Source organism: Ixodes scapularis, unplaced genomic scaffold, assembly GCF_016920785.2.
Source record: "Ixodes scapularis isolate PalLabHiFi unplaced genomic scaffold, ASM1692078v2 PGA_scaffold4__175_contigs__length_147842914, whole genome shotgun sequence".
NCBI classification, from domain to species: Eukaryota; Metazoa; Arthropoda; class Arachnida; order Ixodida; family Ixodidae; genus Ixodes; species Ixodes scapularis.
The window spans coordinates 27,465,773-27,482,449 of record NW_024609879.1 but is presented as its reverse complement, the minus strand read 5'-3'; the positions used below and the strand labels follow the sequence as shown (position 1 = coordinate 27,482,449).

Here is a 16,677-nt window from a genome sequence, read left to right as displayed (position 1 = left end):
CTTCCTGGATATTATATGCAGTGTCAAAACGCTCGGCCGACGACCTTTTTTTTTTTCTTTCTCCGAACTGTTTTATATTTTATTAGATGAACCTAGCCCATTTTTTGTGACTTCAGGTAAAGTCTAAGAGAGCTCGTAACAATAATTTTAAACACTGAGATGGCTGAAGTGAGGCTACTCTGAGGTCTCACTTATTTAGCCTCTCTAGCCGTAATTGTGCATCACCCTGAAATCTTAGATTTCTCAGCAAGAGTCAACAAAATGGCGCCATAACACGTGTACGTTCTATAAACAGGGCGAGGAGAAAATATTACAACATGTGCCAAACTGACATGTTAAAACCTGCAAAATATAAAAAAATATATATATATATATATACGTTTCGATTGTTTGAAGTCCCATGTGCTTGAAACCTCATCTATAAAGTCACCACGGCCTTTCTTACGGAGTGTCTGAATACAGTATTTTTTTAGTGCAGAAGCTAGCAACGTAAACACAACAAATAACGCAAATAGAGCCTCAGATATCCCGTCGCACAAAAAGGTCAACCAATGATTATCACGAAAGTTTCGGATGACCTCTCAGTTAACAAGCCGCGCTTGAGCTTTCGGAAATGTCACAGCTAACGTCCGTATCGTTCTGAGTCACAAACAACATCGTCGTGCGCGTAAGGCGTGTTCAATGCTCCACACGAGAACCTCTTTATGAACAATGAAAAGCTGACGCCACTACGCTAAACTTTATTGCGCAAAGGCTTGTGCACGTCTTTAAAAGAAGTATCGGGCTTGGGTGAGCCCTGAGAAGAGATGTCTGTTCTTCTAGCTTTAATGCTTGTCTGTGCCATGGTGGCGGAGGGTCTTCTGGCAGGTGAGTTAGGCATGGGTCATTTGTAAATATCATCTATGCCTGTGCAGATTGAAAGTACACTAATCGTGTCAGTGAGATATTCAATATTATTTGGTTGTGTTTGTGTAGCGCTTTTTCGCATAACGTTATTTGAAACTATCAAAAAAGTTTTATTAATTAGCTACATAAATAGACGGCAAAGAAGCCAGGCAACAAGAGGCGCGAGAAGAAAGCCTGACGCGCTCGTGGAAAGAGATTCTGGGAATCGGCCATGCCGCACCACGACAACCACTTCAGTCTATGTAGTTATTGTAAGTAAACAATGCAGATACGAGTTTTTACTAGGGTGTTCGTGAGAGGAATGGAGATAAGTTACCGAAATTGCATCTCAAAGTTCCTTAGTCTGCACCTCAATTCTTTAGAAGAAACTTGAATGCCAAATATTTTTTCTTAAGCGATCTACATCGCTCAAAGAGCATCATTGGGGGTTACACCAACTAAATGTACCATATACGCAATGTGAATGTAGATTTCACATATTTTTTGCGACAAGGTATATGACACTAGATATAACAAGGATCTTGCGAAACTTGGGACATGTTCGAATGCGTTGAGAATTATAAATGTGTGATGCTTTTGATTGTGGATAGTAAACTATAAGGAAAGACCGGTCGACAATTTCCGTGGGGCACTTATTATCTCACATCTTCTCCCGGAGTTGTTTCATTGTGAAGTAAAATGTGGGATATTTATGTTTTTTTTTTATCAACGTCAATTTGATTGTTAGAAATAGCATACATATTTTAGACAAAAGCCTTTCCTCTATTTATAAAAAAGTTTCTAGTGGAGTTCACACGTAATGTGAATAATCAAAAAACCCACTCAGCTCCCGTTAAAGGCGGTTAAAACCAAACAGGAATGCGGGTGCGGGTGGGCGCGGGAGTCGTAACACGGCTATATATTTATCACTTCTGGGGCCCGTTACGGTTACAAAGTGCGCAGTTGTGTTTGGTAAATAAGTAAATAAGTAAATAACAGTTAGTTTTAGTAGATTGACCCGATATCTCAAAAACTCAATTTTATGCATGCGCAAAGGCGTCCACGGAGAGTCGGGTGTTTCTCCAAGTCATGGGATCTACTAAAATTTCTAATAAAAAAGTTGCTCTCCACAATATTTATACAAGCAATATTTGCTAGCGCACATTACTAGCGAACAATCTTCATGGTAATTAGTCAACAATTTTGCGGTTTCGCCGAGCGTTTTTCGCAAGCAAACGATGCGGAAGTGCAGAGTGCGTACGCATAGCGGCTTTATACTTCACGGAGCAATAGACAGGGGGCACTGATGCTACCGAGAGCTAAGCGAAGCGTTGTTCACACTAATATGGATCGCGAGAGTATATTTCAATCTATCTTTCACCTCATGTGTTACTTAAAATCACTCTATGTATTTAAAGCATTTTTACCCTAACATTGTTAATAGGGTTGATATTTCACTGGAACAATACGCAATCTTATAAAAAAAGTGTTGTTCATCCGTTGCTTCAGATTCCTGCTCTTTATCTTCCGCCAACAGTTTGACACAAACAAGTACAACTTCTGTTAAGAAGTCAATATGATATCTTGTCTGAGTCCCATAAACCAAAATATGAAAATGTTCGGAACTGCTGGGGTAGAAGTGTCTTTTATACCCACTGTCTGTGCGCCACGGAGTTGTCAATTCCCGAATTAAATTTCCGCTCCTTATATATCTCTTATCCAGGAAAATTTCCATACAGTTTTTTTCTGTAGACATACAAAATGTTATCATTAAAGTTATGCGGTCCAGCACTTTCTCCTTACTGAACCACGGTACAAGAAAAACAAAAAGAACATACAGGATTGAACAGGACGTAAAAGAGCAAACGAAAACGTTCCTTATATATCGTGATTCAAAGAATTGTTCGTAATTGGCAGTCTCCTTTTGCTTCGAACATCTGCTTTCATACAGATATTTTTAAAGGCATTGACTTATCACGTTGACCTGGAAGCCTTTGCGTTTTGGCAATGCATCTAGAATAATAAGTATTTAATATCAGTTTTGCATGCTAGAGTCTTGCAATTTATCAAGAAGGTGGGGGCATTCCCGTATATAGGTTTTGTTTAAAGAGCAAAAAAAATGATGTTTTTATAAGTAGCTGCAAATACTTTACATAATGTTCTGTCTCATGGAGGACTCCAGCCTTTTGCAATTCATATTTAGAAATGACGACGACCAGATTCTTGATCAAGCATTGAAGGCGAGTATGTAGGTGGAATTGCGGAACATTAAAACCCACGATTAAAAAAGGAAGAAGTAAAATTGTTCAATCATTTCTTTATTTTTTTTTGGCCCTATCTAATGCCCTACTGGGCAGGAAGAGCTTGTTTTTTTTCAACTTAAAAAGTCTTAATTCCCTTTTGACTTGTTTGGTGCATTTTGATGTTTAGTGGTAACTTTCCCTTGAGGGAATAGTGTCTTTCAATATTTTTTGTAACCAATCCACAACATAGGTTCACTTTCACGGTATGGTATACTGCCGTAGCATGCAAGAGGATCTTTTTATTCCGTTAAATTGGGTTAGATTTGTTGTGCCTCCTCTCTGTATAAAACAAATTATAGGAAAACCTTGGTCTTCACTAAATTAAGGCACTTTGTTTCGTAAAATGTGCACGTGACTTCCTTTAGTACGGGTGCACGTGGTGCCACTTGCATAACATCTACTTAAATGCGACACGTTCTACCCGGCGTCAAATTTGTTACCTGAGAAGCGCGAGAGCCAGGCGTGTTTAAAATTGTACCTTTTAAGATTTCCGCAGTTAAAAAAAGCCTTAAACGTAAATATTGCTGTTATGCACATCAACTGCGGCAAGAACCTTACGCTGCGATCTTGAACGCAGGGCCTTCTGCGGAGTATGTTGTTTATCCTAAGCTTCTGGAAGCAAGAGGATTGAATGGAGAAAAACTTCTTCACATCAATGAGAAACTTACTCTTCGTTTAGAAAAAAGCTCCGTACTCGCTGAAAATTTCGTAGTATCGAGCCTTAAAGGCGACAAACAAGTGGATACCATTGTAAGTATTTTTGTTACTTTAAGAACCCCGTCGTTGTTTTCTTCGTTCAACTTTCTAGTTCATTTGTGATCGTTAATTATGCATCTACTGAAATGTAAAAGAGGTCTGGTATATGATGTGATGCCGAAAGGCGTTGCCTTGATATTCTACTTCAAAGCGAAAAACATGTATGTCATATTTAAATTTCGAAATTCGCAGACGCAGGAAGCGAAAAAGGTATAGGCTTTGTAGCGTATGGGAAACAGAGCGCGGCTTTGAAAACAGCTCCACATTTAATTTTTAATTGTTTTATGTTTATGCTTGTTGCATCCTTATGTATTTCTTAGGATTGAGCATCAAGATGTAAGTATCTTTTAAATATATTTTATTTTGGCTGATATAAAATTTTATTTTGAACACCTGTCAATTACTCATATTACTGACCTTACGGTCGTTTCCAACAGAATTTTTACCTTCGATACCTACTTCTAGTCTTTTGCGTCCTCTTTCGTGTAAGAAATAATTTATTTAAATTTATTTAAATGACGGCTCATCGCTGGTTTCGTCTGGTATTTTAGTCCCTTATTTTCTATCTTTGTCGTTAAGGTGGATGGGAGAGAAGTGGAAAAGAACATTTACCATGATAAAAGTCAGATGGCAGTGGTATCTGTGACAGAGAAAGACGGGTTTGTGGAAGTGGTAAGGAGACCTCACTTATCGGATCCATGCCTATACTTCGTAATTCATAAAGTATCTACCATAAGAGAAAACAAGTTTAAAGCTGATATTGACATATAGAGTGATTCCCATTTGGTTTTATGCGAGCAGCGTTCATTCCAGCCTCTTGGCACATTTTCGGTTTATCCTAGCGTTCTTTTCATATCTATGTATACTCAAAGATATCATGCTTCTTGTGCAAGCAATTTCTTTCACTGGTGACGTCTTTTTTAGTTCGAAATGGCAGATCATACTTTCAGATTTATCAACTTCCTAGGCTGACCAAGCAGATGAACTGATATTGAGCGAACTAGACTAAACATACCGCTGGCCTGATTGGCATTCCTAGTATTGATGAGGCCTTAAGTACCTTTGCTGTGGAAGTTACCCAGCTCGTGCTATATTTGCCTTTTACTGGTCATGAAAATACGAGATTTCATTTATTTTTCTTTTTGTCTTGTCAACGTATTGGACTAACGGGGTAAGTCGATCTTTTATCACCATATTTTCACGTATATGCCTACCGCAATCCTTTCGAATGCAATGACAACGTAATATCGTCATCACGTTTACATGGCACTACCGTCGGATTTGAACCGATACAACGCGTGCCCTCCTTCAACTGTGTGGCAGGAATGCATCGTAATACACAATTGCAATTTTTCTTGAATGGATTTGTAATGCATAACTCATTCAATTGAAACAGAACACAATACACTGCAGATTTGTATCTCCCTCTTCAGATTTAAAACAGCTATTTAAGCACGGTTCATTAGAAGCTTTAAACAACACAAGACGTTCTCACCGTGAAGCCGATAACTTACAAATGCCTCATGAAAAATGTCAATACGTTATCTACGTAGATTATGGGTACGGTCCCCCGTGTTTTCGAATAACACCCCACCCCCTCCCCCCCCCCCCCCCCCCAAAAAAAAAAAATAGAAACGCCATTGAATTGTTTGTCAATACGGATTTATCCGAAGAAAAACAAAAAAATAAAATAAAAAGCAAAAACCCTGTGCCTTACGAATAAACTTCACAAAAGCCCAAAGTCAGTGGATCTGAGGAAACTTCAGTTTCTTTTGAAATCTTGAACTACTGACAAAAAGGGGTATGCCTCTTAACTCGTCAAGCTTCCTTCAGAACAACGGTTGACGGTACTGGACTCCATTTATTTATTTATTTGATTTTAAAATAGAAACAGAATAAAATTAACTCCGAATATGAAAAGTGGGAATCTCAAAAATAAACTTCAATAAACCTCGACATTTCAGCGAAATATTACCTCTGAGAAACACCCTCCGCCTTTCGTAAAAAAACATAAACCCTGAAAACACAGAATCCTGATTATGGGCAAAGAGATATTTCAGTGCTCTGGACGCCATTTTTAATGGAACTCAACACTCTAATAAGAAGTTTCTCCTTTTTGTTATTCAAATTGTAAAACGTCTAATCTATAATTGAGCTTATTGTTGCATGTACTTTACGACACGTTTATAAAAACAGTTCGTTCAAAAATAGAGGTAACTTTAATTGGAGCCAAGTCGATATTTTTGTCCAATAGCGAAATTGAGAACGTCACTTGGTATAATGGCTGTGCTTTTAAATAAAACAAAATATTATGCGGCTAGTAAAAATTATGCAAGGGAGCATTGCAAGCCACGATATTTTTTTTTACAAACACACCAGAATAATTTAAAGAGATACAATAACGAAATTTCGGCGCTCATTTTTTGGTCTCTATGTGTTCAAAGGAGCCGCACACCATCGAACATACCAATATCTTGTTAAAAAAGTCACGAAAAAGAATTTTGAAACGATTTAAACGATTAGCAAAGAGCATATGGTGGATGTCGCAAACGCCTCGCTTGTAATGCCCGTCTAGGAACCTTGACAGCTAGTGAAGGAGGTTGTCTCGCCTCCGGGCACGACGATAGATGAGGGGAAGGAGGAACTCCCCTTTTCACGAGAATGCCTTTTGTGTGTCGGAGAAGTCGCCATTGTCCCCCTACATGATTACAGAAGATTAACTTGTCACTCAAAAATCGTACAAAAGCAGCCGCTTCGGTGGCTGGAACGACTAAACCATCCTCTCGACGTCAGCCTCGTCGTAGCTTTGCTCGTCCTGAGACGACCCACGTCACGATTGCGTTTGGCGTCACGTGGTCTCCGCTGGGCCTTTTCCGAGCGCTTGCCAGAGTGGGCCGTTTATAACGAAAAATACAGCCACCAGGCTCAAAATATAAACGTGCGATAGTCATTTACGGATATTGTGGATCATATTCAACCTATTTTTGAACACGACGGGAATATTTCAAATTTTGTTGAAGTATCCCTTTAAGTCTAGGCACTAATGTGACGTATCTAATATTGATATGAAGGGGTGCCTTTTAGTCTCCTGCACAAGCGAGAGAAATCTTCAGGGGTGGTGGCTTCACCTAGCAGAAATTGTTCCAGATAGCTCTTTATATTTTAATAATAGATTGTATCAGTATATAGATAGTGTTCATATAACACACGGTGATCATGTAGGGTTTCAGCAGTATTTTCAGAACCAGGATTATATTATATGAATTAACCTAACAGCTATTTTTTTTAAAGAGAAAGTACAACAAAAACTTTATTCCACTTCCAAAAACAAACCTAGAAGTTTACTTTATATAGTTTATTCTTGTTTTATCACTACTAGAAATAATTTTTACTGAAATTATCTCACATGTCGCCTAAACAAAGCATCGATTACCTGTGATATCGCTCATACATATTATGATAAAAAAGAATTGACAAAATTGTGAGTAGGCGTTTTGATGGGGGAGTGTTTTATTGAAATCCGAATTCGTGTCAAGAGTAAAACTATTCTCACAGCATTATCACGGCAGCTTAGCATGATTACCTAAAATATTTTTTCAAGATTTAAAGTGCGAAGAGGAGATGTTATTCTGATTAATGGGCCTATATCGTGACGCACCGCTAATTTTAAAACGGAAGTACTTTACATAATTTTAATATTTCGGCAAATAAATAAAATATGAAATAAGAAGTTCAATAAACATTTGCTGGAAAGGATTTTTCATAAGCCATTTTTTTGTTAATCATAGCGCGGGTCCTTGGGCCATACTCTGAGAATCGCTCCTCTGCCACTGATGGGACGTTCCGAAGATGGACACATGGCACACAGAGTCTTCGAAATCGAGGATCCTGCTGAATTCAAAACTGATTATATCGGTGAGGTAACTTATTTAAAAAGGAAACATTTCATATGTGACTTGTTCAAAAACACATTAAAACTTATACTGATTTTGTAAAGCGAATATAATATGTATATAAGTATTTATACGATCGTATATGTTTTAATGTGTTCATTGTTCACGAACATTTATTTGTTTCGCTAAAGTACGGGGCTACGATTTGCATAAACTAATTTGCTCCTTTTAGTAATTATAAGTCCTACTCAAAATATATTCAGATGATTGTAACAGAAAGCCATCTTTTCAATCATATTACAGTGCTAAGAACAAAGCCGCCCGATTTTCTTTTCCCTCCATTGATTAAGGCTGAGGAACCTTACGCTACATTCTCGATACACACCAGCTTAGGAGCTTAGCTGACTTGAAAAAGGAGACAATCAACAGGCGGTCCTGGTAATACGCGAAATCAGTTGGTACTTCTATGTGCCTGTAAATTAGTCTTCATAACGTAAGCTCGCAAATTCATCACGCATTTTGTTACACGAAATTACCTACGTCGACAACTTTTCCATAAGTGCTTTAGGATGTGTCATGTTATACACCGGTCGTAAGGGCTAAAAAGGTACTACATAGGATACGTCTTAGAGTGAGGACTTTTCATTTTGGCTGGTGTGTAGAATCAATCTGGCCAATTGCAGCCAGCATCTGCCGACGTCCCTGGTTGTGGGTGCAAGGAGTGCGGAGCGTCGTTCTACTAGATAAAACAGCTCACGACAAGACAAAATCAATGTCAAAAATGATTTCTCAACACCTTGCTTCCGCTCAAATAGCCGCATTGCAAAACAATAACTGTCCCGATCGGAGCCGGTGCAGCTCAAAGTGCCACGATGGTACCCAAAATGGCGCCAAGATACTCCGAGCCGTGCATTCTAGCGACTATGGCTGTGACCACAGTCCCCTCTACATGGGAAACGCCTCGAAACCCTGGAATATAAAAAAAGGCATAAATTAAAATGAACATTAACTGAAAAGCCTTTCGGTAACCTTGACTGCCAACAAAAAGAATAAAACAAACTCGGGACGAGGGACGACGAACAATTACTAAATTTAACATGAAAGTGCAAAACGTATAACATTCGCCACAGTTCAACCTGGTACATTCACCAAGCTCGCAATAACCACAAATAATTGATCGCTGTTTTTATTATTGACATTTTTACCGAGTTATCTTAACCATTAGACTAAAAACCCCTTTTTCAATTACGCAAACAATCGGTGTTATTGTGTATCTTTTCTGTCTTGCTTTATTTTTTTTAAAATGACGATAATGCAATTAAAGCAAAGGTGCAAGCCAGCTGAACAAGAACTAATTTAATGCAGCCGTTCCTTGTTTGATACCAGGACCAGGCGGATTTTTTTAGTCGCGCACCAATCACCTAGTGTTTGCAGATTTGTGCTTGTCCTTTCTCCCACACGTTCTTTTTCTCCTGTGATTATTATCTTTTTTCTTGTCCAGCTCGCTTACTACTATTGCACATTTTTTTATTATCATCATAACCTTAAAATGCACGCCGTTCACCTTTCTTAAGCCTGGTTCAGACAGTTGCGTTTGACTGCGATTGACTGCGTTGCGGCTGCGACAACCCAGGCTCGCTTTCGGTTCTCGACGCAACGCAGTCAAACGCACTCAAATGCAAGTGTCTGAACCGGCCTTTAGTGTTCGAGTGGTGGCAGCTCTTAAAACCAGTTTGCTCCACTGACGTCTAACTCCTTGTCAGCTTCGTTATTAGAGCGCTCCACTGGAAATGGAGGCGCCTGGTTGAATACCAAGACCAGGCGAATTTTTGCAGCAGTGCACCAGTCACCTAGCTATGTTGGGAGATTTGTGTTTGTCCTCTGTCCCACTTGTTCCCCTCCTCCAGGGAATATTAGCGATATTTAACACATATATTCTGTCGTGTGTTTGCGACTTAAATCACCGAATCATTCATTATAGAAACATCTTATGTGTGTGTTTTTGTGTGTGTGTGTGTGTGGGGTGCAGACCCAGTCCAGCCGCATATTTTATTACTTCTTCCATGTACCCCCGAAGTGTTGTAAAATTCATGTAAAATAAATTTAGAAAAAAATACTTTTAAAATTTTACGCGAAAGCAATGGAGCGTTTTCCGCCATAAAAGAGACAGGAGGAGCGATGTAAACACCGGCAGCGGTCGTTCTCCACACCCTAAAGGTGGTATGGAAAATACTCTTAGGTTGGCTAAAAAGCCCACCTTTTGGGTATCAACCCTTCATACTATGATTTTTCATTTCCTACAACACCGCTATTTTGCTATTCAGTACAGAGTAAACAAAATTGGCAAAAGTCTCTCTTTGAAAATGCTACTTAACTGTATATAAATTGTCAAGAAGCTCGGGCGACATCGTTCGGCGTTCGCATTGACTGCTTGAACATTTCAAGATAACAAATACACATTACTTTTAATACGGCTTCCGATAACTAGAGCAACAAGATGGCAGACGGGGCGTTACTTGTAACTCAGTTTTTTTAATGGTTCTCTGTACATTCATACATATCAAAATTCATACTGGGTAAAACTTGCATGTGTTTCTATCTTCACTGCTAAATTTTGAAAGAACGTATGCGAACTATTGCAATCACGCTGAAAGGGTTAGTTTCCTGTAGCGCTCTAAGGATATGGAGCATTAGGCGAATGCGCTTTTTTCAGCAGCGAACAAAACGTTTCTAGTGCCACAAGTATTTCATACAATTGGGTAGACACATGTGAGACGTCATTACAAACAGTACCTCTCCTGGTAATAATCTGTGATGTAAGATCGCAACTTCTATATAGCATACAACAAGAATCGCTTAGCCAGTTTTAATACATTCGTGGGGAACCAGCTGAACATAGGAAGCCAGTGAGGAACAAATGAAAAAACCAGCGGTTGGTTGGCTTTCCCCCTCTCCTTCCTTCCTTTCTATGTTCAGCTGGATCCACCCGAATTTTATGCAGCATCCAGTAAAGCTTCACCAGCTCCTGAATTTCGTGATTGCATACTATAGTTAGGTTATGGACTGACTTTTTCAAAAGAAAACCTTATGTGGTGGTAAGTTTGTTTTTTTTGCTTTTTTTTTGTTTTTTGTTTGAGCGTCCGTATGTCATAATTCTAAAAATGCATTCATAATCGCGCGCACTATCGCGTACAGGTTCATAAATCATAGCTCCTATATGTTTCAACACCTTTCTGAAAATAACTTTATTGCTCAATAGATTAATTTTGACTTTTTGTTAGTAATATACATTCTACAAACATATTCAAAAACGGTACTAACACAACCCATTTTTCCATATTCTCATGAATTAAAAACAAAACTCATGTCAAGAATATAGAACGTATGATTTATTTAGACGAACTGCAGTCTGCAAATAAAAAGGTGAAGTTCATTTTAAGACGAAATTTGTGTGTAAACATCGCACAATTTTCTCGAAAAGAACTGAGTGTATTAGACGCCGCTGCTTTGCATTAAGACTTAGATCTGGTATTATGATGATATGAAAAATGTAAAATAAACTTGGACCTAAAACAGTGTTGTTATACTCAATTCATTAGAACGCGCAAACCTATTTTTTCGTTTCATCATCTGAACGGTCACTGACTTAATGAGGTTGATCATTTTAAGTACCTAGGTGTTTATTCTCCTTCTGCTTTGACTTGAAGTAAGCACTTAACTGAGTAAACCAATATACCTCGCAGTACATCATATTTCATCAAAAGTAAGTTCAAAAGGGCACCTGTGTATCTAAAGGAAGCACTCTATGACACAAACGTTCGGCCAGTTTTCGCATACGCGTGTACGGTTTTGACCTCCCAAACTCAGAATTTAATTTATTATTGGAACGTATCTAATATCGTGCAGTTCCTTTTGGAGATGGCAGCTACAGATTTCACTTCAGCATTTCAAACATTAAACAAGAACTTTAAAGGAATCTTCTATGCAACCAAAAACTTTTCACGTTTTAGGTTATTTTACAATGATTTTCTGATCGAAATAGCTTCAATAAAAACGCTTATACAAGGGATATGCATTATATCTCGAAACAAATTATCACCGGATTAACATTCGTGACAGTTCATCTCGCTGACATACGTTACTGCGTTCTACTGTAGGCTTCTTCTCGTTAAGTGTCGGTTATTTTGTGTTATCTTTCTTAGCGTACATTGTGCTGTATGTGTTTTTGTGATGTTCCAACACCTTGCAATAATTCCCCCTGGACGAGGTAGGTCCAGGAGTAAATAAAAACATAAATAAGCCCATGGCTCTGACGTAACGTTACTGCGTTGCCACTGCTGTGCTCACAGTGCATACGCAGACGCCTCACCGAAATCTGGTTTTCGCAGACGCGCAGTGCCCATACCTTGTGTGGGAAAACCCTGATTTCTTTGTAAACAGCATGCTGGTGTATATATAGAGTCTAAGTCACTCGCATCTTTTTACGCAAACGAAAGCTACGAATTTCGCCATCAACTCTGTGACTTTTCAGAATTGACATAAGAAAACGCCACAGTAAAACTAACGGCTGTTTTTCGAGTGAAAAGCAGCAGCGCTAACTCACTGTTCTTAATTTGTTTCCATTCCCATGGCAGGCTTCCAGAACTAACCAATTAAAAGTATTAATACAATGTTTTAGTTTGCAGTACCAACGGAACGGAGTATCCTGGCAAGGTCAGGTAAGTCGTCACATATTAACACTAGTAATTATGTTTGTTTAAAGATTTTATACTTTAATTGCGCAACGTCTACGAGAGTTATAATAGTTTTAAGATATGTTCATATAGCTGTCATGTTTTGTCAGATTATATTTAACAATAAAATAATCCTAAGTCCGATATCAGTTGCAAATTGCAGGACCCGGTCAGCACGAACCTAACATCGGTGATTCTTCACATTGTATTTGCACAATATAGCGTCTGATAGAAATACGTGTCATATAATTTCGTGCCTCGTATAAGCACATTTTACTTGACAGCAGTTTTGATGATTTTGTAATCGCAAAAGTGCATTGATAACACCGAAAACAAAAAGTCGATGCCCTCGGGACCCGTAAATACTCGCGCGCCTCAAGCCACAGAGAACACGAGGAACATCAACCGGTCGGTTGTTCTTTGCTCTTTTTTTTCTACAGCATCTTTTCAACAGAGTGAAAATATCTGATTCCTACTAATTGTGCCTCGATTTTTAAACAATACAAGAAATAATTCATCAAAAGAACAAGCATTATTATATTGCTGCATCACCTTCGATCACAAATGAAGGTATTCAAATAGAGTTAAAATAGAGAAAGCGATGCATGGTGAGGAGAGTAAAAGGAGGCCTAGAAGCATTTGGATATATTCACGTCGGGACATGCCACGAAGAACCATTCCCGACACGAGAGTGGGAGGAAACAAAAATACCCACTTTGGTAGAACGTAGTTCATTTGGGCTTCGAAGGTTTGTACTTAGGAAGCTTCGTTAAGGGTCGCTAGAACGTGGCTGTCATAAAATTGTTTTATATTTTCGACTTGTTTAACTTCAAGACTTCAACACAAGTGCAGCAATATTTGTAATTTACAGCTGGCTTTGGACCGTAAAAAGATGTTCTGGAAGAGTAGCGAAGCTGTTTCTAATTATATTTTATGATCTTGGACACACATATCTATTGACTCCTGCCTTACTTATGACTGAAATTAAAGCATAGCCATTGCCATACATTACTTGCGTATTCACACTTGTCTTTGTCGAATGTCCAACTTGATGAAATACTATGTTATTTAAACACTTTCGTTTTATTGTGCCACCTCGATGACATTCTGTTTTCCAGAAATCCGAGCCCAAGTACGAATTCCCCCCGAGTTCCAAATCGAGGTGTCGTTTATCTTCGATGCATACCACAGCCGGCACTTTTCAAATGATGAAAGCCTCTTAGAATACGCTGCACTTAGTGTTCAAATGGTATGACTTCTTTCATAAACAATATGATACTATGTTCGTTTTAGTTCTGTTTTTTACTTCCCACTCAACACAACTTTGGGAACTCTTTTTCATGTGCAAAAATCAAGTGTTAATATCACGTTACGCAGAGTTTTTTATCATAACCGGATAACCCACCAGAGAGCATTAGAAACCCTTATTTCCATCATTAATCTCAGTGATTGCACGCTAAGGAGACGCAGCGAGATACTTCAAATGTCGCTTGCTTTGATAGTAGTCACGTAAGAACAAGTCGCTTCATAACTTGCTCAGGTTTCACCTTTAGTACAAGTATAATACTTATTACTGTATTCTTTGAGCATAATAGCAAACACATGAACGCCACGGTTAAACGTGATCAGAAACTATTGATGTTTAAACTCTAAACGTTTTTAGTGACGAGCAGCTTAAGGGTGGTCCATCATGCACTGAGAAATGCCTTGAAGTTAAAACAAGTACTTCGTGGTTAAAACAATGTCTTCAAAACATGCTCACTTTGGCTCATTCTTCGGAGTTTTATTCGCGAACTTTCGATTCTAATTAGAACCCAAGTACAACTTGCTGACCTGGTCACGCGAAAATAGTTTTACTTTCGGAAAAAATAAGAATCTATACCGTAAAACTAGAGTATCAGAGAGTTACTTGGTGATTAATCGATATAATCGAATAAAAATATAAACGCTCAGATATTGAAAAGGCGACAGGTCGTAGAGCGTGGCAAGTTTAGGTTTGAAAAAAAAAATTTAAGAAATTAGGCTTCTGTGTTTTGGTTCGCAAAGGCTGAGCTTCTGTTTTGTATCCTGGCTGCACAACTGCAGCATCTTTTTATATAACACAAATTTGAGTGCGAGACGCGCTCAGCAACTGTAGCTTGAAGCCAACTATGTTTTATTTTAAAAAGAAACATGGGTCGTTTTTTCCCAAGACGTGAACTTGAATTTCTTTAGTGCGAACGATTACACTCAAAGTAAGCCGAAAACCGTTCAATATAAGTTTATGCGAATCGCATCTAAACATAAAAAACTAAACAAACACAAGTTGTAGCGCTACAGCGTAAGCGAAAAAGACAAAAGCTCCAAAACTCAACCGTAGTTATTCCTGCATAATCAGTCCAAGACATTGTTGTTTTGTAATTATTTTGTGGTCCTCAATCATAGCTCAAATTCAGAGGTGTAGACTGGTATCTGTTTTAGGCGGAAAGGGGGGGGGGGGGGTGGTAACCTTATCAGCTCCCTACCCCCCCCCCCCCCCCCGCCCTTCTGGGCTGCGCATCTGCTCAATTGGTGTTCGTTATACGCTAATATAAAATACGTTCTAATCTTTACCCCACTTTGTCTCAAGGTGAACCTACGATACGAGGCCACTTCCAGCCCAAGAATCACTTTTCTCCTGGTCAATGTTATGACACTAAAAGGGGTACTTACATTTTCATCTGTGCCTCTCATATAATCGCTGTCTTTTTTGCGTTGTTGAAAGGACCATTATGCAAAATCATATCTTCCTCTAGGGGGACTTTTTTACGAAAACGATAGAGGCACCAGATAACTTGAGGCCAATTCGCAGGAAAAGATACATGCTCTCTCGAGATACCATCAACAATTTTGCGGATGCTATTAAAATAAAAAATGTCGATGTTAAAGCAGATCTGGCCGTCTTGATTACATCGTAAGTGCAATCAATTTACACATTGTTTATTTAAATCAAGGGCTAATTTGAAGTGATTAGGCCAATCAAAGTTCATTTCACTTATGAGAAGAGATAGGGCTTGTTGCGATGCCTTGCTATGTTCTTTCACAAACGCTTTTTTTTCATTGTACCTTAAATAAATAGATAAATCAACTAATAGCGTGTTTTACTGCACCCCGCACTGTTAGGCCTTAAGAGGGGTGCACGTAAGGGAAGCGAAACAAAAACTAGGGAGGAAGTATAACTAATAGACCTTTCTTGGACTTTTTTTAAATATTGAAGTCCACGTTAGAGTGTACCCCACACACGCGGCATTCGTGTGACTGGAAGGCTAAACTTATCCCGGATTCAGTGTTCTTAAGCGTGCCTCCTTATTCATTTGTTGGTTTATTTAACTACTCAGAGTCTTAAATGTAAACATTTCGGCAAAACTCCGCCTTGTAAGTTAAGCAATATGAAAGGGGTAGCTAATATTGAATATATTTCTGATATAATATAATTTCATATATATGTCATTCCATGTTTTCGGAGTTTTCTTTTTTTTTATTTGGGGGTATTTTTACGAGTTAATTTCTTCTTACTGATTCGGTGTTTTTTGTGTACATTTGTTATGATGTATACCGAATTACACAAAAGCAGCGAATCTGCAGGGAAATTAAACACCCCGAAAAATTCTCCCAAATTCGAGCAAAACATAAACACCGAAAACACGGAACCCTAATTATATTTTGTTTTGTTACATAGTAATATATTGTGTTATATAATAATATAGACTATATAATATATAAGCAATATAAGCCATAAGCAATACTTTCTATCATGCCATTCCGGGTAAATATACAACTAAATGAAAACAAGAAAAGGTTATAAAAATATTAAAGACGTTTACAATTCTCTGTGGTACCGAATTAGAGTGCAGCTCTTGAGGAGGAGGTGGGAAAAATCCGGAGAAGAGGGTGCGCCCCTTTTCTCCTTCATACCCTCCCCCCTCCTTCTCTCCTTGTCCCCTCCCATCTAGCGACAAATTTACCAATATTTTCCCACTAAATTTAGCAGTAATGTAGTGAAATTTTTTTCTCTAAATATTGCGGGGAAATTTAATTGGTCTTGAGGTCACGTGCCGTCGATTTCCTCGCTAAATTTAGCGGTAAAAT

At 38.5% G+C, this 16,677-nt stretch overlaps 1 protein-coding gene across 1 annotated transcript in view; it reads left to right on the top strand.

Annotated features, from left to right (window-relative positions):
* The first annotated feature begins 806 nt into the window (after positions 1–806).
* LOC115310787 (zinc metalloproteinase/disintegrin-like) overlaps positions 807–16,677 on the top strand; it is a 37,055-nt gene continuing 21,184 nt past the window's right edge. The window contains exons 1-8 of the mRNA XM_040215038.2: positions 807–867; positions 3,766–3,938; positions 4,524–4,616; positions 7,733–7,859; positions 12,523–12,555; positions 13,689–13,819; positions 15,179–15,253; positions 15,345–15,502. Of these exons, the coding sequence (XP_040070972.2) occupies positions 807–867; positions 3,766–3,938; positions 4,524–4,616; positions 7,733–7,859; positions 12,523–12,555; positions 13,689–13,819; positions 15,179–15,253; positions 15,345–15,502 (851 nt within the window). The remainder of the gene's footprint in view (positions 868–3,765; positions 3,939–4,523; positions 4,617–7,732; positions 7,860–12,522; positions 12,556–13,688; positions 13,820–15,178; positions 15,254–15,344; positions 15,503–16,677) is intronic.